The following is a 22,792-nucleotide window of genomic DNA, read 5'->3' on the forward strand; positions in this document are numbered from 1 at the left end:
GTGTGTGTGTGTGTGTGTGGCAAAAGGCACGTAACACGAAGTGTACCATGTTAACCATTGTTTAAGTGTGCAATTCATTGGACCTCCATGATGTGCAGACATCACTATCCATTTCTAGAACTTTCTCGTCGTCCCATTAAACACTAAGTCCCTCTCCCTGGCCCAGGCCCTGGTTAACCTCTGTTCCACATTCTGTCTCTACGAGTTTGCCTACTCCAGGTCCCTCAGATGGGGGGAATCATCCACGGTTTGTCCCTTTGCGTCTGGCTTCTGTCACGTATTGCGATGTTTTCGAGGTTTGTCTATCTTACGGCACATGTCAGAATCCTTTCTAAGGCTGAACGTTACCCCAGTATGTCGTTATAGACTATTTTTTGTGCAGTCCTATCATCTGTCACTGGACATTTGGGTTATTTCCACCCTCTGGCTGTGGTGCTTGGAGCTGCTGTGAACACGGGAGGACAAAGTGTCTGTTGGAGTCCCTGCTTTCAGTTCTTTTGAGGATGTACCTAGAAGTGAAATTTTTAGAGCATGCGGTTAACTCTGTGTTTCATTCCCCGGGGAACCAAAACTGTTTTCCACAAACCAGACTCTTAACCCCATTTCACACTCCCACCAGCCATGCCCAAGGGTTCCGTGCTCCTACCAGCCGTGCCCAAGGGTTCCGTGCTCCCACCAGCCGTGCCCAAGGGTTCTGTGCTCCCACCAGCCGGTCACAAGGGTTCCGTGCTCCCACCAGCTGGACACAAGGGTTTCGTGCTCCCACCAGCCAGGCACAAGGGTTCTGTGTTCCCACCAGCTGGACACAAGGGTTCCGATTTCTCCACGTCCTCGCCAGCACCTGCTAGTTAGTTAGTGAGTTTTCATCGTCGCCCTCTGAATGGGTGCGAAGTGGTATCTTGTTATGGTGTTGATTTCTATTTCCCCACTTGATGAATACTGAGCATATCTGTTTCTGTGTTTATTGGCCATCTGTACATCTTTTTTGGAGAAAAGTCTATTCGGGTCCTTCAGCCAGTTTTTCTATTGGGCTGTTGTTTTTGTTGTCAGAGTTGCGTTATTCTTACGTATCTACAGTTCCTGCTGTCCAAACGCCATTCCAGTGTAAATTTACATATTCTTTATACCTGGCACACGCTTAGTTTGTGCCCTGAAGGCACTGGGCATCTGGGAAGGCATGCGATGGACATAATTCCTGTCCTCATGGGGTTTCAGGTCTATGGAGGGGAGGTGGCCGCAAGCCGCGCATACTCACGTGTTGTACCGGGGAGCGCAGGGAGCATGCTCTCACAGGGCACCCTGCTACAGGATGCGGGGTGCAGGGCCCGCGTCGGGGGGAGGGCCTCCTGCACACTCTGCTTTGGGGATGAGGTAGCCGTGGGCGAAGGCTGCACAGGGTGGAAGAGGTCAGGTCTGGTGCTTCTCCAAACCCGGCACACGCACCTGAGAGCCTCCCTCATCCTTGAAGGCTCGCACAAACCACCCCTGCAGCGAACTCGACATGACGCTCTCTCCCCTGCAATCTGGAAAAGGCTCTGGAGAAAGCTGGTGATGCCTGATGAGAAGGGTTGCGCCCAGTGTTTCATCATTACTTTGTTCTCTGGGACGGCGAGACTTAGGCCGGATTCTCCTGTGGGCCGCCAGTCAATATGGTGCTTCCTTTTTACCTCGTCTGTTACCCTACACTGCCCTCAATTCAGGCTCCTTCTGGGGAAAAGCACGAAATCGTAATTCCCTTGATGTCCCAAATGTTTCTTGCGTCCCTGGATCATTTCTTTTTTTTTTTTTTTAATAATGATTTTTTATTATATTATGTTAGTCACCATACAGTACATCCCCGGTTCCCTGGATCATTTCTTACCTCTTTCTCTACAGGCAAGTGAAAAATAGGCCCATATGTTTTTCCAAAACTTCAGGAGCAAAACTAAATTTAGTAAATACACAGCTCAAGCCTATTCCCTGTAGCAGCCTAGAGATAGGACAGACATGCCCGAGTGGGATGCGTGCAGCAGATGGCGGCGGTGAGCCCGTCCCCGAGGACTCTCGCTCCCTCCGGGGCTTCCCACTCCCACCCTTCCTCAATGCCTGGTTCACCTCCTTCACTGAGAAAGTTTCAGCCTCAATTTTTGTTTAAAAAAAAAAAAAAAAAAAGGCATGACTAAGCTGAGCGTTACCAGACACATTTTCCATGTTGTTCCTTCTGCCCCACTCTCCTTCCCGAACCTCTTCTTCATTTCGTTTCTGTATTACTGTGAGTTTCTAGCACTCATTTCCCTAAGAGATCTAAGCATCCAAGCTGTTACAGCAACGATGGCAAAGGTTGAAAGATAAATTATTCAGAACGCAGTAAAATGTGTCAGCTGCACATTAAAGACTCTTTCTTCCACCTGAGGGGCTTTGCGGTGGTTCCCACAGCTTCGGAGATAAATCTGAATTTTTGGGCATTAATTGACAGAGTGGGAGATGACCCGTGAGCCAGCCTGGGTGGGAGAGTTACGAAGTTTATGCTGTTTCCTTGTTGGGGATGGTGAAGGATGTCTCACCCGCGCTTGGTTTTAGGCGCGTGTCACGGAGACAAGCGCTGTAGACAAGCGCTGTTACCTGGCAGCCTGGAAGTTTCGGGCTGCCTCGCATCCCTCATGTAACCTTTTACCTATGGTGATGCTCCGAGCGAGTCCTCGAGGGATCGCCCTGCCCCGCCCCATTCTCAACCCACGTGTGGAAGGAAAAGCCCAGCATGCCTTGTGCCTCCCCAGGCCTGACCCTGTCCCCCCTCCTCACCCCAGGTCTGCCCTGCAGGTCCTTCACAAGGCCTGCGAAGTGGCACGAAGACACAACTACTTCCCCGGGGGCGTGGCGCTCATCTGGGCCACCTACTATGAGAGCTGCATCAGCTCGGATCAGAGCTGCATCAACGAGTGGAACGCCATGCAGGACCTGGAGTCCACGCGGCCCGACTCCCCGGCCCTGTTTGTGGACAAGTAAGTGCGGCGCTGCCTCGCCCACGCCGGCCAGACCCTGAGTCTGCACGAGGGCACACCGCCCCAGTAGTCCTGGGATTGGGGGCCACCTCTCCCAGGACCGGCATTCCAAGCAGGGGTCCCTCACCTGCTGCCCGCGGGTAGTCTGTGGCTTAGGGAAGGCTCTGTGACCACCGCCCCATTTCTGAAATTAGAGATGGATTTGGGTGTGAATGCGTTTCTGGGGAACAGCTCTAGAACTTCCGTCAGCTTCTCAAAGGAAACTGCAGCCCATGTGCTTCCCCTGCTCTTGGGCTGTGTTCTGCGGTCTGGCCTTTCCTCTCCAGGTGACCAGAGACTTAATTCCCACAGCCTTTCCCTCTGTTCTGAGGAGTATTATATATCCATCGTCCCGGGATCCCAAAACACAGCTGCATCGACACTGGCTGGCGGCAGCCTGCCTTAGAGGCCACGACAGTGAATCAGGCGGCCCGTGTCACGTGGGCCACCAGCAGAGCTCACGTGGCCTGAGGCTGCACTCAGTGAAAGTCTGGGTCCAGGAGAAGGAAATGGCTCCCCTGCTTCTGTCTTGGTTAGGACCCTCCTCCCCCAGAATCGTGTGTCCCTCTGGGACTGCATTACGAGGGCCATGGACACAGAGGTCAGCCTGAATGAGGAGAGGACCGGAAGCCACGTTCTATGAGGCCCCAAGTGATGAGAGGGTTGGGGAGAATCACAGTTGCCTTTGAATGTAGAAAGGGCGTCCTGTGGAAGAACTACCCTGGTCCATGTAGAAGCAGGTCTGATGGGTAGATGTTACGGGGAAACACACAGATTCTCCATGTAAGAAGGAGATGAGGGGGGGCGCCTGGGTGGCACAGCGGTTGGGCGTCTGCCTTCGGCTCAAGGCGTGATCCTGGCGTTACGGGATCGAGCCCCACATCGGGCTCCTCTGCTATGAGCCTGCTTCTTCCTCTCCCACTCCCCCTGCTTGTGTTCCCCCTCTCGCTGGCTGTCTCTCTCTGTCAAATCAATAAATAAAATCTTAAAAAAAAAAAAAAAAAAAAAGGAGATGAGGGGAGCCGGACCCAGTGATGGCCTCATACCCAAACGTGTTCAGGCAGAGACAGAAGGGTCTGGTTGGTGGCGAGTGGACGTTCCGCGGGTGCTTCCAGCGTCTCGTCCTGAGAGCCTGACTCTCAGCAGACCCGAACGAGGAATATGCTTTCCAGCCATTGTTTGTGCTCTCCACCCGCCCACCACTCTGTGGACTCCCACGGGAGTTCTAACCACAGAGCCGGACTTCTGTGTCCCTTTCCCCTCCTCCCAGAAACATGCACACCAGGAACGGAGCTCTCTGAGTGCAGGCCACGTTCTGTTTAGCCCGAGAGCATCTGGTATTTCTGTTCACGCTGACCTCAGGCTCCGTGTCCTTCTGCGGCCTACTGAATGTCCCTTCTCTTCCAGGCCAACCGAAGGGGAAAGGACTGAGCGCCTCATCAAAGCCAAGCTCCGGAGCATCATGATGAGCCAGGATCTCGAAAATGTGACCTCGAAAGAAGTAAGAGAGCTCCTCCCTTTGCAGGCCAGAGGTCACAGGTGTTCATGTGTCCTGCTGCTCAAGGCACAGCGGGGGCAGGTCTGCCACTTGGCCTCCCTTATCGGGCAGCTTCCGGACTCTCGGAGGCCCTTTTCCCTGCAGGGCTTAGCAGAGAGAGCGCCAGCCTTAGAATCCCACTCTAGCTCGGAGCCAGCCATGCTGCATACCAGCCGTGGGGCCTTGAGCACATTTCCTGATCTCTCTGAACCTGTAAGACCTTTGGTGGTAATTCCACGAGACCCACGCATTGCACCGAGACACATTTGCCTATTAGCGCCCTCTCCTCTGCCTTGTGTGTTACTGAGATCCAGCAAACTCTTATTTCTTATTTCTGGATTATCACTTACTAGCAAGTTAGTAACCCTGGACTGCCTTCTCCGTGCCTTCAAATTTTTTTCTGGATCACTTTTTTCTTGTTTCCGTTGCTTTTTGTTCAAAGAATGCAATGAATTATAGTAATAGCTTGAACTGGGTAGATAAAAGGGCTTGAAAGGGACATTTTTAAAAAGCCATATGTCACCCTTTTTATCTAATACACATAAAAAGTCATACTATGGGGCAACCCTCTTGGGTCCCCTCCCTCTTTGGGAGCTTTGTGCTATACCTCAATAAACTTGCTGCCCACCAAAAAAAAAATAATAAGCCTGTCCTATCGTGATGCTTTTCAGAGAAAGATGAAACTGACTTTATATGTTCACTGTGAAATATTTGATATTTAATTGTAAAAGCAGAAGTGCGTTAAACTCAATAGAAGAGATCCTGTGCGAATCAGCTTCTTCGTCTAAAATAGTAAACTTTTCCCGGTCAGACTGACTGTGACGTTACGTGCTGTGTGCGTCTCGATGCACGTGTGCTTCCTCTGGGGTAAATCCCAAAAAACCGCCAAAACAACAAACCGCCCTTTTTGAAAACAACCACAGTTTCAGTGGTGACTTGACTTCTTTGGAGGTGGACAGCTCTCGTTCTGTAGTGAATCACTTCTCCTGCCGTTTTCCACTCCCACAGATCCGTAATGAATTAGAGACGCAGATGAACTGTAACTTGAAAGAATTCAAGGAATTCATAGACAACGAGATGCTCCTTATCTTGGGACAGATGGACAAGCCCTCCCTTATCTTCGACCACCTTTATCTCGTAAGAAGCACAGCGCACGGCGGGGTCTGGTTTGGGGAACATCCGTCTACAGACCTTGGTTGTTTGGAACCTCAGTTCTGGCTGTTCTGGGAACTCCAGTCTTCGACGCCCTTCCTCTGGCCTGCCCTAGCTTGCCCTTGAGCCAGATGTCTGAGATGGGGCTCCCAGCTGGGCTGTGGGGAGTTGTTGGAAGGCTCTCTGGCTAGTCCACTGGCAGCCGTTTTCAGAATCTCTCCATCTTTGGTTTTCAGTCACTAACACCGAGGCCCCATCCAGTTACCTCCAAGCGGTTTGCGGGCTCAGAACCCCCAGTAACTAAAGGGCGCATGCGCGCCAAACCCCAGAATTACGCCCAGGCATCACTGAGGTGTGAGAAACAGTAGGCAAAACAGACCGAACGCCTGAAACACAACTTCTTCCAGTCTCTCTGTCCGGGTAGCTACTCTGTGCCCTGCTCCCAGGCCCACCCAAGGGACAGGCCCCGGGAGCACCACCAGGGGCGGGTTGTGCGGGTTTTGCCCACCTCCGTCTTGTGCCCAGATGCTCTTAATGCTGTAAATCTCCATAGAAGGCAACTGGCAAGTTCTCAGAGTTCCTCAGAGAGACTATAGAGGAGAGAGTGTTACTAAAATTAGGGAAGCAGGTACAGTGTGAGGAAGGTGAGACCCACCAGGCCAAGTGCCCACTCCCCGGCCGATGGCGGCTGTGGGACTGGGAGCGAGCCTCTCTGCCTTTTCTCCTTCATTCTGTACCATGTGGGATGATTATGAGGATTAAGTAAAAGACACTTAAAGTACCGAGTGCAGTTTCTGTAGGCACTGATAAATGGCAACCATTTTTACAGCAAAAGTCACTTCCTGGGAAAGTGGAGGAAGTGTATTTGCTGCCCACGAGAGCTAATTAGTAGTTCTCCCGATGCATGTGTTGTGATAGATGCTCAGTGTGTTAAATATATATATTTTATATATCTATATATTTATATATAGATATATAGATTTAATGTATTTGTGTATATCAATTCATATATATATATTTATATGTAGTGTTTATATTAAAGCATATGTGAATGTGTGGATTTGAAGCCTGTGTCTCCAAAGCTGTCAGGCCGCTCTGGGCTCCAGTCTTCTCCCTGGGAAGTTGCTGGTTTTTCCTGGTGGCAACAACAGAAGCCAGGCCGTCTCTCCACTAGGTGGTGATCACAACAAGAGGAAGCTCACAGATGTCGTGAGCTTTCGATATTTTTTTCAGTGTGGTTTGGTGCTTTGTGTCACTTTTTCCATGAGAGATACTAAAGGAATTTTTATATTGGAGCCTCTCCCTCCAGCATGAAAATCCAGCTAGCACCCGCACTTGCCAGCTCCGCTGGGCCCCCTGCAGCCCCTGCGTCCTGAGGGGTCTGCCCTCCTGGGAAAGTCCCTAGGGAGACTTGGGGGGGGGGGAGGGGGGCTCTTTTGCTCTTCCCGACTTTATGTCATTTGCATTGCCTAAGAGCGAAGTGATAGCTTTTTCTTTGCTTTTCCCCTTCTGTGTTCCTGGTAAGCTCAGAAATGGAAGGTTCGTTTTATAACATGCTTTACAAGGCATTAAATTAAAATATGTTATGGAAGGTTCAGAAACGCTCAGTAATTCCAAAGAAGAATAAAAAACATTCCCAATTTCGCAAATCTAGACGTAGTCACCGTTAACGTTTTAGAATATTTATTTTCCCATCTTCTGGTTTTTTCTTTTTATATCTATATAGCGTCTTGGAAAAAAAAAAAAAGGAAAGGGAAGAATCATATTGTTTATATAGTTTTGTATCCTGTTTTCTTTTTTTAAATTGTTTTCCGTATGTGGCGTTTCCCTGTGTCATTCCAAAGTACAATTTATTTTTAATTGCCTCATCATGTGGCTTCATCATCATTTATTTTCCTGATTTCTTCTTGTCGGACCTCTAAGTTGCTCCCATTGTTTGTGTTTGCAAATAACCAAAAATATCCTTGTGTGTAAATCTAGGTGTGAATTCTGGGTGTGTCCTCAGGGCCGCTGTTTATATGTGGAACCACTGGTTCAGAGGGTGGGAACTTTTAAAAATACTTCCCGGAAAGGTAGACGGAGTCCTGCTTTAAACTAATTGTGTGTGAAAGTGCCTTCTTCTGAGCGGGAAGCCGGAGGTCACTGCCTCTGGTGACAGGACCCTGCTGGAGCCTTAGGAAAGGACGTGAGGGGGGTACAGGTTTTGCCGTTACCTGAAGGCCGGGGGCAGCCAGGGCCTTCCACGTGGGCTGACGACGCCGGGAATGCCTCGGGAACCAGCTTTGCTAGTGGCCTCTTTCTATTCTGTCCGTCGTCTAAGGCCAAGGGCCCATGAAATAACCCTCCCCCACCCAGGGCTAGCCCACCCCATGCATCCCCTAAGCAGCTCTGAGGCTGACATGTGACACTCACGGGGGTTTGTGTGATCTGTCTCCCAGGGATCTGAATGGAATGCATCCAATCTGGAGGAACTGCAGGGCTCAGGGTGAGTCTGCTCCCCTCGTCTCCCCTTGTCCTTCCAGGCAGCTAAGAAACCCCCCCGAGGTTGAGCCCTTAAAACTGCCTGCACCCTGTCTCCCATCTCCAGGGGTTGGGCTGATTTGCAGAGCTAAGCAGATGTGCTTCAAAATGCCACCTCCCCAATAAGTCACGGGTTCTAGATCTTCACGGGGTTTTGTGTGATGGTGTGTGTCACCAGGAACGATCCGCAGTCACTCCAGTGGCAGAGGACAGCGTGCATGCTGATAGGACCACGAGCCCCCTTCTGGGCCCCACTGCCAGGCACAGGTGCTGGCGGTCCTAGTGTGGACACACACACCTACCTGTGAGGCCAGTCGGCACCTCTGGTCCCAGGACCGCTCCCAGTTCTCCCTGAGGTTATGCTTTGGGGCCTGGTGGGACTCTGGCAGCTAAATACTCCGTATTGGTCAGAAACATATGCCTGTCTCAGTCTGAGAAATGTCCACCAGCAGGAATAAGAAAAAAAAAATGTTTAAATCTAGACCTTCAAGAACAGATGTCTGGACATTTTTTTTTAAACAACACAGCCACAAAATCACCATTCTGTGGGTCTGACATGATGGCATTCTTGAATTACTGCATTTAAAAATCAAGACTAAACAAATCTTAAAATATATCTTTAGAACTACTGGTTAAGATGTGTTCTTTCAAAAAGTTTTCTTAAAATGTAGAGCGATACCTAGATCTGTGCTTTCTCTGGCTGGAAATAAATCAATGATGTGTGAAGGTGTTTTGTCAAGCATTTATAAGTATTCTCTTACAAAGCCTATTTGAGGTAAATTATTTTGGTCTTCCGGGGATGTAAGGATCAAGTTTAGAGAATCTGCGTTCGAAGGCCCTCCCCACTGTGTGTTTATTCGTAGTCTGCCTTGTTTCAAGAGGGTTTAAAGCAGTTTTCAAGGACATGAATAATGGGTGGATATATCCTACTCTTTTAGCTATGTAAAAGTGGAGACTTTGTTTTTTTTTAAAGCCTCTCTATATATTCATAACAGTTACGAAGATCGAAACTTTGAGAATGTCTGAAAATGTAGTTAAGTAATACATACGTCTGCTTTCCAGAATTCACATTGCTTAGCAATGCTTTTGAACTTTCTTTTGTAAGTTTTTTTACAAAGAAATTTCCTCTTTATCATAAATACGATACAGTCTCGTCTTATAGAGGGCATTTGGGAAATTAAAAAAAAAAAAAAAGTACTGTTTAAGGAAAAACAAAAGTCCCACCATAAACATGAGCTTCATGAGTACGTATTTAACTTTTTCTTCGCTCAGTTTTCTGTTACTTTGGTTTTTTGTAGTTCCTCATTCTGATTCTCCAAATTTGTTCTTTATTTTTTTCTCATTACAGTGTTGACTACATTTTAAATGTCACCAGAGAAATAGATAATTTTTTCCCTGGCTTATTTGCATATCATAACATCCGGGTCTATGATGAAGAGACAACAGACCTTCTTGCCCACTGGAACGAAGCGTACCATTTCATAAACAAAGCCAAGTAAGTGGGTGGAGAAGCCAAAGAAGCTGGTCCGAGGAAGTAACCGGCAGATACTGGGTGGGCAGAAATTAATGGCACAGACATCCCAGCCACAGACATCTCTGGTTTGTGGAGCCTTTGCTCTCTGGTGGACCTCTGGTTTTAGACCACAGGACCGCTATAGCACCAAAACGGCACAGTCATCGATCTTCTCAAGGTGGGGGCCCCAATGAGCCTGTTACCCTCATCATCGATGGTGACACTGGACCCCACTTTTGACTAATGGACATTTCTTGGGAGCTCTGTCTACAGGGAGTCGCTGAGCCAAAGGAGGGAGGCGGGTGGGCCAGGTCGTGTGTGGACTTTGAACCCCTTTGGGTTGCTTCCCCAGAGAAAGCTGCTCAGGCAGAGGCCGCGAGGTGTGGCCCCCCCCTTCTACACCTGAGTTAGTGCATAGAATGGGGCAGACCGTCAGAGGTCCCCGGTGCCCTGACCTGTTACTGGCATCACCCCATCTTTTGTCCTCCCCTTATTCTCCTGTGGAACAACTCTGCTGTACTGAAGTCCAGAAGAGAGAGAGAGAGAACCCTCGCGATGCTATCGAAAGAAACCCTGTCTTCGGCTTCATACCCCTTGAGGTCAAAGCTTCTGTAACATGTCCTTACCGAATCTTAGTTTGTTTGCATTCCTGGGGGATAGAGTCCAGACCAGCAGTCTAACAAAAAAAACAACGCATTGACAAATGGGGATGAATTTGAAGTCTGGGGTCTAGGAAAGGAGCCCAGACCCACCTGACGGGCTAGCTGCTTCCAGTGTAAACAGGCAGGCTGGTGGGTCTACCTCCTGTACAAATAAAGCTTCCCAGGTGCAGCCCCTTCCAGCATCGTGTACCCTTCCATTCTTAAGCCAGCGAGGTGTCGAGACACATGGCCTTGCCGTTTCTGTGCAGTCAGCCCCTCCAGGGCCAGTACTGCCTCCTTACAAACGACCAATCTGCCTGCCTTCTTGCCCTCGTCCAAGTCCAGGGCACTGCTATCCTCGCTCTGGCTCCTCGACCCTCCCTGTCTGGCCAGCATCTTGCCCTCCCGAGGGCCTCACAACCTCCAGTTCGCTGACCCGGTTTCTCTGTAGCCCCCCCGGTCCCCATCTCCCTCTGCTGTGACAACACTGTAGCTTTTGCAGATGCCCCTTTCGCTGCCCCTTTGCTTCCTGCAAAAGAGTTTCTGGTCTCCTGGCCCAGCCCAGCGATCCCACTTTGTCCCTGAGGGCGGCCAGATCTGGGAGCTCTCCCTGCGAGACTTGGCAAGGCAAGGACAGATTTATCTCGATTTCCCATTGTGTGCTAATTGATTTTGCAGTGAAGTTATTTCCTTTCGAGGGTGTGTGGCCATCTGCTGCATAAATATCAGGACATGGCGGGGGGGCTGTGGTCTGGGCACTGAGATAACTTCAGGGTTTAAAGAAAAAAAAATCCACTGGGTAAAACCTGAGAGAATGAAACTGTGGAAGTTTTTGGACTCTCTCCCCGGCTCTGCAGGAGGAACCATTCCAAGTGCCTGGTACATTGCAAAATGGGTGTCAGTCGATCCGCTTCTACGGTCATAGCCTATGCGATGAAGGAATTTGGCTGGCCTCTGGAAAAAGCGTACAACTACGTGAAGCAGAAACGCAGCATTACACGGCCCAACGCGGGCTTCATGAGGCAGCTGTCTGAGTATGAAGGCATCTTGGATGCAAGGTGGGTGAGCGTCTGCGGGGAAGGGCTGGCAGAACCGAGTGGGCTCCCGTCCGGCCTGGCAGCGGCCTCTGCAGCTAAAATCCCGCCTCTCGGGGGGAGCCGGGCTGAGAAAAACAACTATTGTTTGGGGTTTGATTAGTGGTTTCCAGGAGGGATCTGTTTGATTTTGTTGGCACACACAGAAAGCTGTTTTGCTGCCGGAGGGAACGGTGCGTGGCTTCTGATCCAAGGCTTGACGTCATGTGCGGCGCAGGCACGTGGCTGTCCCCATTTCCTGAGCATCCCCCGGGCCAGGCTTCTCCACAGGCCAGTTCCAGGCACCGCAGGGCGAACCGGCTCTCGGCACCGACGAGCCAGGCCGCGTAGCGCAGGCTCGCCCATCTGCCCCAGCCCTGGTTTCCCCTTCTGAGTTTGCAGTCCAAGCCCACCTGGTGGGGCTGTTGTGGGATTTGCCGAGGACTGCGCAGGTTTACCTCTGCAGGTGCTGTGCTAGACCTGGCTTGTGGTGAATAAAACGTAGCTTTCGAAATCTCTAACTGCCACCCAGAAAAGGTCTGCCAAGGACAGGTTCTCCCCGGCGTACGAGGGAATGAGGAACCGATGCTGGGAGTTAGCGTGTCCCACATCACGCAGTCGAGAGAGAGCACACCCAGGTCTGCTGGCCCCCAAGGCTCCGGTGCAGGGAAGCCCATGGAGGCAGATCCCCAGTGGACGCTGGGACTCCCTTTCTCCCTGGATTATTTCTGACTGGTATTATGAGGAGGCCACAGGCTCAGTCCACAGGCTTCTTGGCCAAGTGTGAGCAAGCAGGGATGCCCTGGCAGGGCAGAACGGGGTCTGTGAACCACTCTGGACATCTCTGGAGTCCCTTTACTGTCACCCGGGGAGCAGCTGGACAGATGCCCAGGCAGGGCCCTGGGACGATGAGGAGGGGGAAGAAGTGGCTGCATCCTGCCCTCCTTTCCTTTAGCTCTTCAGACACTTGCTGCCGTCAGGGGTTTGCTGCCTCCACAGCCTCACCAGGGGTCTTCGGGCTGTGGTCACAGCCACAAGGCAGTGTGACCTTGACTTGCAGCCACATCTGGGGGCCCTCTCGGCCTTGCCTGGAATGTGCACGCGGAGCAGTCACGAGTGGTCATGTTGCTCCCATGTGTTGCAAAACACAGCAGGTCCTTAGTTCACACCATCCTTTCACATCTACTCGCACCGTAGCCCGCACACCTGCAGGATGTTGGTACAAGTGCCCCAAGGGTCACGGAGGCACCTGATTTCACATTAAAATTTTCTCTCCTTTTTTTTTTTTTTTTTTTTTTGATGCTTACATTAAAAATGTGTTCTAACTACACTACCACGGTATCATAAGACCTATTTTTAAAAGTAACCTGTCAGCTTTCTGACCTAAAAAAAAACAAAAACCCTGTGGTTTTCTCTGATCGTCTCAACTTGATGTGTGTTATGCGTTTACAGATAAATCTGTATGTGCTGTCTGCTTCGGTCCCCACCATCTCCCTACAGTAGAGGGAAGGGAAGGTTATTATTCTGTTGACAGATGGAGACCCTTAGAGATGGGATGAGCGGTGGCGTGGCTGAGTTCACAGAATGAGGCGGGCCACCAACACCGTGATGATACCCGAGGTCTAGACCGCCTTCACGTGTCCGCCACATTGTCAGTGCACGACAGAGTCACTGAACGCTTTTGCCGGGAGCCACAGGCCCTGGGCTGTCGTCTCTTGCTGGCTCACCCCCGCCCCTCTCCTCCGGGGACCTTCTGGGCACTGGCCCCCGATGACTTTCCTCTGCCCTTCGTCCCCCGCAGCAAACAACGGCACAACAAGCTGTGGCGTCAGCAGAGCAAGACCTGCCTCCAGCAGCCTGTGGATGACCCTGCAGGGTCTGGGGACTTCTTGCCAGAGACCCTGGATGGCACACCGGAGGCCCGGCTGCCCTGCTTGGACGATGCTTCCCAGCCTGGGTTCCCAGACAGCGGGGCCCCAGGGGGACCCACTCTCCCCTGCTGCTTCCGCCGGCTCTCAGACCCCCTCCTGCATTCCCCCAACGATGAAACCGGCAGTGTGGTCCACCTGGAGGATCTGGAGAGGGATGCTGTGTTGGAGGAAGTGGCTGAGCTGACCGAGGCACACACGCCACCCAGACATCCCCAGGAAGCTTCCGGACTCTGCGAGAAGGAAGTGAAGAAGAAACTGGAGTTCGGGAGCCCTAAGGCCCGGAGCGGCTCCTCGCCACAGGTGGAGGAGATGGAAGGGGAGGAGGCTCCGGGAGCAGGGCAGTGGGGGCGGCCTCTTCCCCAGCTTGATAAAGGCGGGCTCAACCGGGAGAACCTTAACAACAACAACAGCAAGAGGAGCTGTCCGGATGACTTCGAGGTAGGCAAGGGCGGCCGGCGCAGGGGCAGTGGGCATGACCGGAGCATGGCTGCAGGGGTCTGGGAGTGCAGGTGCCTGGCTCTCATCCCTGCAGGCCTTCTCCCCCCTCCCCCATGCGCCTCATTCACGGCTCAGGCAGAGCTTCCAACTCGATCTCTTTGTTACTTACATAAAATGTAAAACAAAACTTACCACCCAGCTTCCACATTTATCAACACAAGGCTCTTCCCATTTCATCCCCGCCCCCCTTTACTTTCCCACACTCTGAATCATCTCGAACCAAACCCCAGCTGGGTCGCTTCGTGCACAGATGCTCCAGTCTATAACATAACCACGATACCACCTTTAAGAATTGGTAATAATTACTCGGTATCATCAAATACCTGGTCTTCCAACTCGTACTCTAACGCTTGACCCCGCGTAGGAGTCCCGCGTGGCTCTCCTACTTGGTGGGTTTCCGCAACAAGGTCTTGGCAAGCTGGCCCTTGCTCGGAAAGTCGTTAATTCCGCCAGGCTTTCCTCCGAGTGGCCCGGGAGCCGAGGATGGTGTTGTGAGGGGTGTGCTGTGCCGCCCGCTCCCAAGTCCCACCCTCTCTCTGTACCAGCTCTTGCCATGGCTTGAGGCCAAGGAGCTTCACTTCCCCTGGCCTCCGCGCCCACCTTCCGAGACAGTCGTGATTCACAAGTGAGAGCACTCAGAAATGCATTCCCATATCCAGAGGGTTTTGTCTTTCCCATGTTCTAATACAAACGAAATGGGAAGTGAGATCTGCGACCTCCAGACCAGATGTTAATTACTCATGAATTTCTCCCACCACTCACCCTTCCCTCAAAGAGCAAATACCCATAAAGACAGATGATACAAAACATCTGTCTGGGACAGCAGTGCGTCCATCAGTCTGAAATGGCACCGGGTGGGTCATGGAAATGAAGAACATGGAGAAGCGTGGGTAAGAAGGTACATGAGGACAGCCTGCCTTTCCTGGCTGGATTGGATTGAATGGGTGAGGTTCTCTAGGCAATAGGACCAAGAGACAAGCACTCATTTCACTTGTTCCACACTTGTTTGCTAACTACGGTGCCAGGTTGCTGAGGGGTTCAGCAGCAGGGTGACTGTGCCTTCTCTCCCCTCTGCCTGTTCAGCACCTGCTTGTCCTAAAGGTCTCAGCGGAGGTTCAGCTCCTCAGGGAAGCCTTTCCTCTGCAGAAGACTTTGAGCTCACCCCTCTCCATCCTGACGCTTGTCACTCAGTGTTCTGGTCCATGCTAGATCCTCTGAAGGCAGGGACCATGTCTTGTTTGCAGCCCCTGTGCCTGACGCAGGTCCTGACATGTGACAGGCACTCCCTGAATATGAGTTGGGTGAGTGAATTTGCTCCCACCCTATCGCTCCTTGGGCTCTGAAAGGTAGTCAGTCTTAAATCTCCTACCGGGGGATGTTCTCCCACATTTTAGAATGTTAGGTTCTAAAGGTTTTAGGAGAAAACTTAGAGTTTCAGAAAAATTTCTGGGTGAAGAGTTTGGGGGTGTTCAGGTCTCACTGGTTGACCTGGAAGCTGGCCCCAGGAATCCTGACTACATTAGGATTTTATAGGAGATCTGGCTTCCCGCCTCCCCCACCACATACTCTCCATATGCTCCCTGCAGCCTGTAGGAATCATGGCTGGGTTTCCTTGCAATTCCTCCAGTATTGGACCACCCTATGACTTCTTCTCTTGGGGGACCTACGTCTGTGATGCAGGATGGAATTAGGCCGTGATGGTCAGGGCCATGGGCAGGGGGCAGGGAGAAACATGGACCAGCTGCTCTTTGCCAAGAAGCCTTTGTTTTAGCCAGCTTGGGAATCTCACAGCTAAACCACTGTCCGAGGGGAGAGGGTCGGCTCCCCACCTCAGCGCATAGGAGCAGCCCTGTTGTCTGTCGATGGGCGTGTGAGGGAAGTGAGCTGTTGCCCTGCCTGTCGGAAGGGCACGACGTGGAGGCGCAGGTCACATTTGCCAAGAGGCAGGTGGCTTTCCTCAGAAAACAAGGCAAACATGTTCCCCATTGGTATATAAAACCCACCTCAGCCTGACTCCCTCATCCGGGACTGTGAGTGCCCGTGTTTGGGTCTATACTGGAGTCTTTCCAAAGCCATTTTTGCCTTTGACCAGCTCACTGTGAAGACCACAGCCAGTGGCTAGCTGGTAGTTCTTTGGAGCCACGCTGTTCGCGCTAGAAGGGAAGAGCCCCATTTTCAGGCTGCATACTACCCGAGCACAGTAGGGAAAGGGAAAGGAAGGGAGAGACACGTGAGATGGCACAGGTGGGGTTGAGCAGGTTCTGCACCTGCCGGTGCTGGCCGTGTGGCTGGAGATTTGCCCAGGATCGTAGTCACATAGCTTCTGGAAAGTTGGGCTGAGCATCCCTAACCACCACCGTTCGTGGCCGAGTGGGTTCCGAGAGGCCTGTGTTCCTGCACTCACTGAAGGGGGGCGCTGCCTGTCCGGTGCCTGCCCGGCCGCACTGCACGCCCCCCTCGTGTTTTGTGGCCTCTGGCTCCCTGTTGTCTACTCACCATGTTCTTGTCCCCTTCCAGCACGATGCTATATTCGGGATCCTTAACAAGGTGAAGCCTTCCTACAAATCCTGTGCCGACTGTGTGTACCCTCTAGCCGGTGGGGCTCCTGAGGCCTTCAGGGAGCGGGGCGAGAACCCTGGAGCTCCCGCCATCTGTACCCAGCCAACCTTCCTGCCCCACCTCACATCTTGCCCCGTGGCCCACACGTCCAGCAGGTCCCGAGCTTTAGAGAAACTGGCCTCTGGCCCAAGCGAAAGTCCCCCGTTCCTACCACCAGCAGGCTCGAGAAGGTCAGACGTCGGTGGCTCCGGGGCTGCAGCTGTCCCAGAACTACCAGCTAGCCTTTTGGAACCTTCCAGAGAAACCCAAAAAGTCCTGCCAAAGTCCCTCCTTTTGAAGAATTCTCACTGTGATAAGAACCCTCTGAGCATGGAAGTAGCGAAGGAGGAATTGCCACCCAAGAAAGATCTGAAACCGGCCAAGGACCTGCGGCTTCTGTTCAGCAAAGAAGCCGAGAAGCCGGCAACAAACAGCTACCTGATGCAGCACCAGGAATCCATCATTCAGCTGCAAAAGGCGGGCTTGGTCCGAAAGCACACCAAAGAACTGGAGAGGCTGAAGGGCACGCCCGCAGACCCGGCGTCCACCTGTAGGGATGGCACCACCAGCAGGCTGGAGGCCAGCATCCCCGAAGAGAACCCTGATCTGGCCCCCATCCCTCTGCCAGGGCCCCCGGCTCTGCCCAGCCTCGCTGGGAGCGATGAGAAGTCAGAGGCCATCCCCCCTCCTTTCGAAGGCACCCCACTCAAGAGCCCCACTCCCTTCCTCGGCCGCATGGATCACACTAGTCATTTCTCAAAAGACTTCCTCAAGACCATCTGCTACACCCCCACCTCCTCCTCCATGAGCTCCAACCTGACGCGGAGCTCCAGCAGTGACAGCATCCACAGCGTCCGGGGCAAGCCCGGGCTGGTGAAGCAGCGGACGCAGGAGATCGAGACCCGGCTCCGGCTGGCAGGCCTCACCGTCTCGTCCCCGCTGAAACGCTCACACTCTCTGGCCAAGCTTGGAAGTCTCAACTTCTCGACTGAGGACCTGTCCAGCGAGGCGGATACATCTACCCTCACCAACTCCCGGGATGCCAAGTCGAGCGAGTCTGCCTTCTCGCGTGAGCCCCAGGCAACCCCAAGGAACCCAGCCACCACCTCTCAACCGTCAGGGAAATCTGCTTCAGAACACTCGAGAAGCCCCTCGTGGATGAGCAAAAGCTGACCCGCCTCTTGCTGTATTTGGACGTGTGTTTTCACGTGGTCCCTCCCTTCGTTTCACTGTGGGTCTTGGCGGTGATGTCTCCTAAGTGATTGACATTCGAACACTCCCCACTCTTGCTGCCGAGAGGAGGAGAGGGAACAAGAATAACCCAGCACAAGAAGAAAGGGGGCGATGCCAGTCGGGTGTCCCGGGAGAGCCAGAAGCCGTCGGCCAGGAGATACAAAACTCCGATCCCCAAGTCCCGTGTTTTCAGGAAGAATCCTGTTTTCGAAAGAGCATACACAGATATGCACACACATCCTGAATACTCCATTTGCACCGTGCGGAAGAGTGGTCGCAGTGATGGCTCCGTCACCACGGTGCATGTTCCTAGCTCATTCAGGCCCTCGCGGGGAAGCCCTTGGATGGCAATATAAGTCCTACCTCTGTTCTTGCTGTGCTTTTTATTTTTAAAATACAGTAGTGACCAAGGCTCCTTCCAGGGAATAATGCTGTGTCAGAAAAGATTTTTCCAAAAGAGAATTTTTTTTTTTTAATTTTTTTTATTTTTTGGTGGGGACCCCAAAAAGTGTTAAGACTTTTAAGTCGGCTGCACCCAGCACCGCTAGGTGAAGTTAGACAAAGCTGTCGAATGCTGTTGTTGTACCGGCTGCGTGGTGTGTGGAGATCATCTGTGCAGTTGAATTCCTTGTCCTGGTGTCTTGTCACGGCGGAGTGATGTGTGTCTGGCCAGCACTGGGGTGAGGACGGGGCTGGGCACGTGTGACGTCCTCAGTCATGGCTAATGGTGATGTGTAAGTTGCCCCCAGTCTGGGGAGAAGGACCCACGAAGCTTCACTGTGTCACATCTGCTGCTGAACCCGATGGCGTGGGGTTGAGGCTTTGAGAGTGCTCAAGCGTCTCATGGGGGTGGTGGTTCCGAGACGTGGCTTGTCCTGCCAGGAGCCCAGGCCCTTGGGCTCATTAGGTCACAGGAGCATGTTTGGGGGGGACAGGGAGCTTTAATCCGTCGTGAGCAGCTCTGCCAGTCCCTCTCCAGGGACAGCCCTGCAGCAGCTTCTCAGAGAAACGAGACCATTGAAAAGCTTCGCTGATGTTTACGGTCGCCCCTTCCTTCAATGAGGATACTGCCCCCTGTCTCTCTCTGGTTCTTCCTAGTGGTGAGGACAGAGTAGAGGAGGGGTCTGTAGTCCTGGCCTGGGCTTGAGGGGGGGGCTTTCAGAATCAGGTGAGCTGTGCCCGTCTCGCTGCCACGGGCTCGAGGCATGGGTGGAGGGAGTCCGCGGGTGCTGGTCAGCAAGATGGGCTGTTAAAAGTATTTCGAAGAGAGAGAGAGAAAAGAGGCTTGGTAGTGAGGCAGAAAGGTTTCGTCTAAGGAGTACGCAAACTCTGGTATACAGACCCATGAGCTGAGAATGGCTTTTATATTTTTAAGGGGTTATTAAAAACAACCACCTAATGTGCAGCCGGGACCACGTAGCCTGCAAAGCCTAAGATAACAATCGAGCCCTTTATAGAAAAGGTTTGCCGACCCTTGGTTTTATTTGACAACGCACGGCTGCCCGGGGCCCTCCAAGAAGAAACTGGCAAAGTCAAAGGCCTCCCCTGCCTCTTGGACACCTCAGGCCCAGCCCTTGCCTCCTCCCGACCCAGACCTTGCCCGCCCAGCCCCGCGTGGCTCTCCTGCGGGGTGGGGGTAGCTGTGTAGGTGCGGGGCGCTGCTGGCCGAAGCTTTCTCCAAGTACAGCTTGCACTCAGCTGTCAGCCAGACTTACTCAGTGAGACTAGAAGCCTTCTGGTGCCAGCCAAGCTCGGAAAGTGGCTGAAGGATCTGTCGTCCTGTATCTTAACAGTGGTCAGACCTGGGTCCCCCAGAGCAGCCAGACAGCACCCCAGGCAGGGTCTTCAGGAGCAAGGGCGGACAAGGGTGGTGCACATTTCAACTAGTGGGTAGAGTTGGTGCAGAAACCGTCTCTCCAGAAACTTTTCCTCCCCAGTGCTATTTTTTTTTTTAACATAATGTTATTTTATAGGAATTTGTTTTCCCACCCCTGTCCGTTGAAATCATCTTGAAAGGTGATTATCTGCTTCTTTCTTAGGAAACTCTGTTGGGCTCCCCCCTACCCCCAGCCAAAAAAACATCATTCCCAAAAAACATACCGAGTTCGGTATGTTTTGCCAAATTAAATTTCACGTGGTGGCTGCATTTTTGTGTCAGATGGTCCTTTAGATTTGATGCTGACAGGCTTCTGTTGCTCTTTTAACCGTGTCTGGTGTGTGAGACCAGTACGTTCTTGCAAACTTTAACTTGGAAAGCGTAGGAGGAGGATTACAAATTTGAGTGAGTCCTCGGCTTTTGGTGACCCTTTCGTTTGCACGAGCACGGCTTGTGTATCAGCATCTACACAGACCAGGGCCCAGGTCCCCATCATCAAAGTGAAATGGGAGCGTTCTTGATTGGATGGATAACACTCTGGCCTGGAGGAAAGGATACAAATTTTTCGCCAAGACCTCCATCGGCAAGAGCATTCTGCCAGGCTTGGGGGCACCCTGGCAAAGACAGACTCACACTGGCCTCTGAAAAGAAAGTCCGTGCCATAAGATAATGCCGCATCTTGGCCAGTGCTCCATCTGGAATCTTCGCTGATGGCGAACGTGCCGAATTGGGGGGGCACGAGTGAGAGGCGGGGGTTTCTGCTGTGAAGGTCATTGATCCTGGTGACCACCATCTGCAGGGAATGCCCTTGTTGAAATAGAGAACGGGAGTTTTCTAGATCCGCTGGATAATCTCCCTGAGTCTTGAACTGCGTGTCATGACCACCTCTCTCTCTCTCTCTCTCTCTCTCTCTCTCTCTCTCTCGCTGTAATTCATGTGGCATGCTGCAAGCTAGACTGAACTTCCCTAGATCTTCATTTTGCATTGATCCAGGGTGGCGTGGGGGTCTTCTTGTCAAGCTTTGTTAAGTATGAGGGGGAAACTGGTTCCAGAGAGAGGAGAGACCACGCTGCCCTCTTACCATGATTCGATAATGCTGATTTTACTTTCTTTGCCTTGGGGCTACGTTAGGGTGTTGGAGCAATGGTCGCTGCAGAAGAACTTCAGCACAGGGCTTCTTATTCTTGGCATTCCCTGTTTCTTTGATCTCTTCTTGGAGACCCATGCCAACCTCTGGGTGCCGAACAGCACGCTCCTGGGTAGTGACACCCTGTCCGCCATGCAGTGAGATCCCTCACCAGCTGCTCACACGTGGCCGCACTGTCCAACCTTCCCTTCTGTTCTACGCCACCCCTCTAGCCAAAAACCATTCCAGCCCGTTCTAAAAGCTTTTCCTTCTTGGATGAGCCCAGAGGATGCCACAGGGTAGGGCCAAAGGTGCAATAGAATTAGCAGCTTCAGGACAGCCCTCTGCTTCGGCACTCTTGTCTCTCCATACTGGCCAGCTCCCAGAACGTTCATGACCCCCTGCTCCCCTGGGGCTGTTTCTCCCCAGTGAGAAGAAATGATGCATCATTTAGGCAAGGTCATATAAGTGACCTTTACCCAAGGTGTCTGAAGAAAGATGTGCTCTCTGGTGACCAGAAATGCTTTGTTCCAGAATACATTCCACGCAACCCTCGTCTGGCTGGCCACCTAGCAGAGCTTTCCCCAGACCCAGGGAGGGCAACCACATGACCTCTGGCAGGAGAGCCGGGCAGGCTAAGGATCGGTGACACTTAGCACAGTGAGGGTTCGCCCACTCCGCTCGCATCCCACAGGGTCTTGCCAATGCCGCATGCCAAACAGGGGTAGTTGATGGACCCCCCCCCCGCCATGCTCAGCTACTTGGTCTTTTTATTGTGTACCCTGCAACTGAATACCTTTGTGTGTGCGCGCACTCTGCACACAGACGTACATATGCACATACGTTACGCCACTTGAATCCGATCATCTGACGCCACTGCTCTCCCATCCGCACACATGCAAGTACGAAGTGTATCACCTTGACCGATGAGTGGGGCCGTGTGCAGCGCCACTCGGGGTAGACCCTGGACGTTGACACCCCCCCCCTTTTTGTCTAGCGGTAGGTGCCCCGGCCCTGGCTTCAGGCAGTCTCTTCAACAGGAGTCTTTCCAGCCAGCCCTCCAGCCCCTCTGCTGTCCTTTGTGTTGGCCGTGCCACACAAGAAGGTGGCTGCTTCCTCCCCCTTTTCCGACACTGTAATTATTGTTTTACAATTGAGTGCCTTAATAATAGTTTACAAATACTGTGTATTTATGGGAAACTGGTAAGCTCTCACCTTCTGTGATCGGACCTTTGCCTTGTCAGTGGTGGTTGGCGTGAGGGCTGGAGCCTGCCCTTCCCCGTACTTGTACTCATCTGTGCAGTCGTATGCGGGGGTGGGCGGTGCCCCCCGCAACTGTCCGAGGAGCGTTGGTGGTCCCGCAAGCGAGGCAGGCACTGGCTCACAGTGTGTCCCACAGGAGCAAGGAAAGCACAGAATCTGGTTTGCTAGCCAGCTGGGGGTGGCACCTCCTCCCTTCCCCCCATCACACAATTGTACTCTTGTTTAATAGAGATGTGTTACCACCTAGGCCTCCCCGTTTTCTCCTCTTGGTGTCCTGCGCTCGCTGCAGCCAAATGTGGGGACAGACACCAGCCCCCTGCAAAATCAGGAGCTCTCTAAGATAAGTTCTTTGGTTTTCAGAAGCTGCCAGTGGGTTCCAGCGTGTTGCGTTAAGATATCAATGATTTTTTTATTCTATTGTTTTCTTCGTGTTTTTTTTATATTATATATTTAAAAGGCAGTATCTTTTGTACTGTGAATTTGCAGTAGAAGATGCATAATGCACTTTTTTTTTTTTTACTTCTGTTGGTGTGTCCTGTAATAGTCTGTGTGCTTATTGTGATGAAAATAAACTTTTTCTTTATAAACGTTTGATGACCTGTGAACTCGTGCAAAAGGAAGCCGCTCCCTCAGTCCTTGCCAAGTCAGTCAGCGTGTCTGCATCGTCCTGACAGCCAGTCTTTACTGAGCACCTACCCTGGGCTGAGCCCTGTGCTGTAAAAACCCGGACACATTCGACGGAAAAAAGAACCAAGGGGACAAATGTTAGCTCCTCTAGGAATTGTCTTGTTTTTCCACCCCCTGATTTTAT

The 22,792-nt window shown here is 52.1% G+C and overlaps 1 protein-coding gene across 3 annotated transcripts in view; it reads left to right on the plus strand.

Annotated features, from left to right (window-relative positions):
• SSH1 (slingshot protein phosphatase 1) overlaps nucleotides 1–22,572 on the plus strand; it is a 59,164-nt gene extending 36,592 nt beyond the window's left edge. For all 3 annotated transcript variants that reach the window (XM_045791502.2, XM_045791503.2, XM_045791504.2), the window contains 8 exons: nucleotides 2,787–2,981; nucleotides 4,428–4,521; nucleotides 5,566–5,694; nucleotides 8,148–8,194; nucleotides 9,578–9,724; nucleotides 11,241–11,441; nucleotides 13,258–13,825; nucleotides 16,403–22,572. In XM_045791502.2, coding sequence (XP_045647458.1) covers nucleotides 2,787–2,981; nucleotides 4,428–4,521; nucleotides 5,566–5,694; nucleotides 8,148–8,194; nucleotides 9,578–9,724; nucleotides 11,241–11,441; nucleotides 13,258–13,825; nucleotides 16,403–17,656 — 2,635 coding nt within the window. In that variant the 3' untranslated portion in view covers nucleotides 17,657–22,572. The remainder of the gene's footprint in view (nucleotides 1–2,786; nucleotides 2,982–4,427; nucleotides 4,522–5,565; nucleotides 5,695–8,147; nucleotides 8,195–9,577; nucleotides 9,725–11,240; nucleotides 11,442–13,257; nucleotides 13,826–16,402) is intronic.
• Nucleotides 22,573–22,792: the final 220 nt, after the last annotated feature.

Source organism: Ursus americanus, chromosome 30 (genome assembly GCF_024610735.1).
Source record: "Ursus americanus isolate L20-20 chromosome 30, mUrsAme1.1.p, whole genome shotgun sequence".
Classification (NCBI taxonomy): Eukaryota; Metazoa; Chordata; class Mammalia; order Carnivora; family Ursidae; genus Ursus; species Ursus americanus.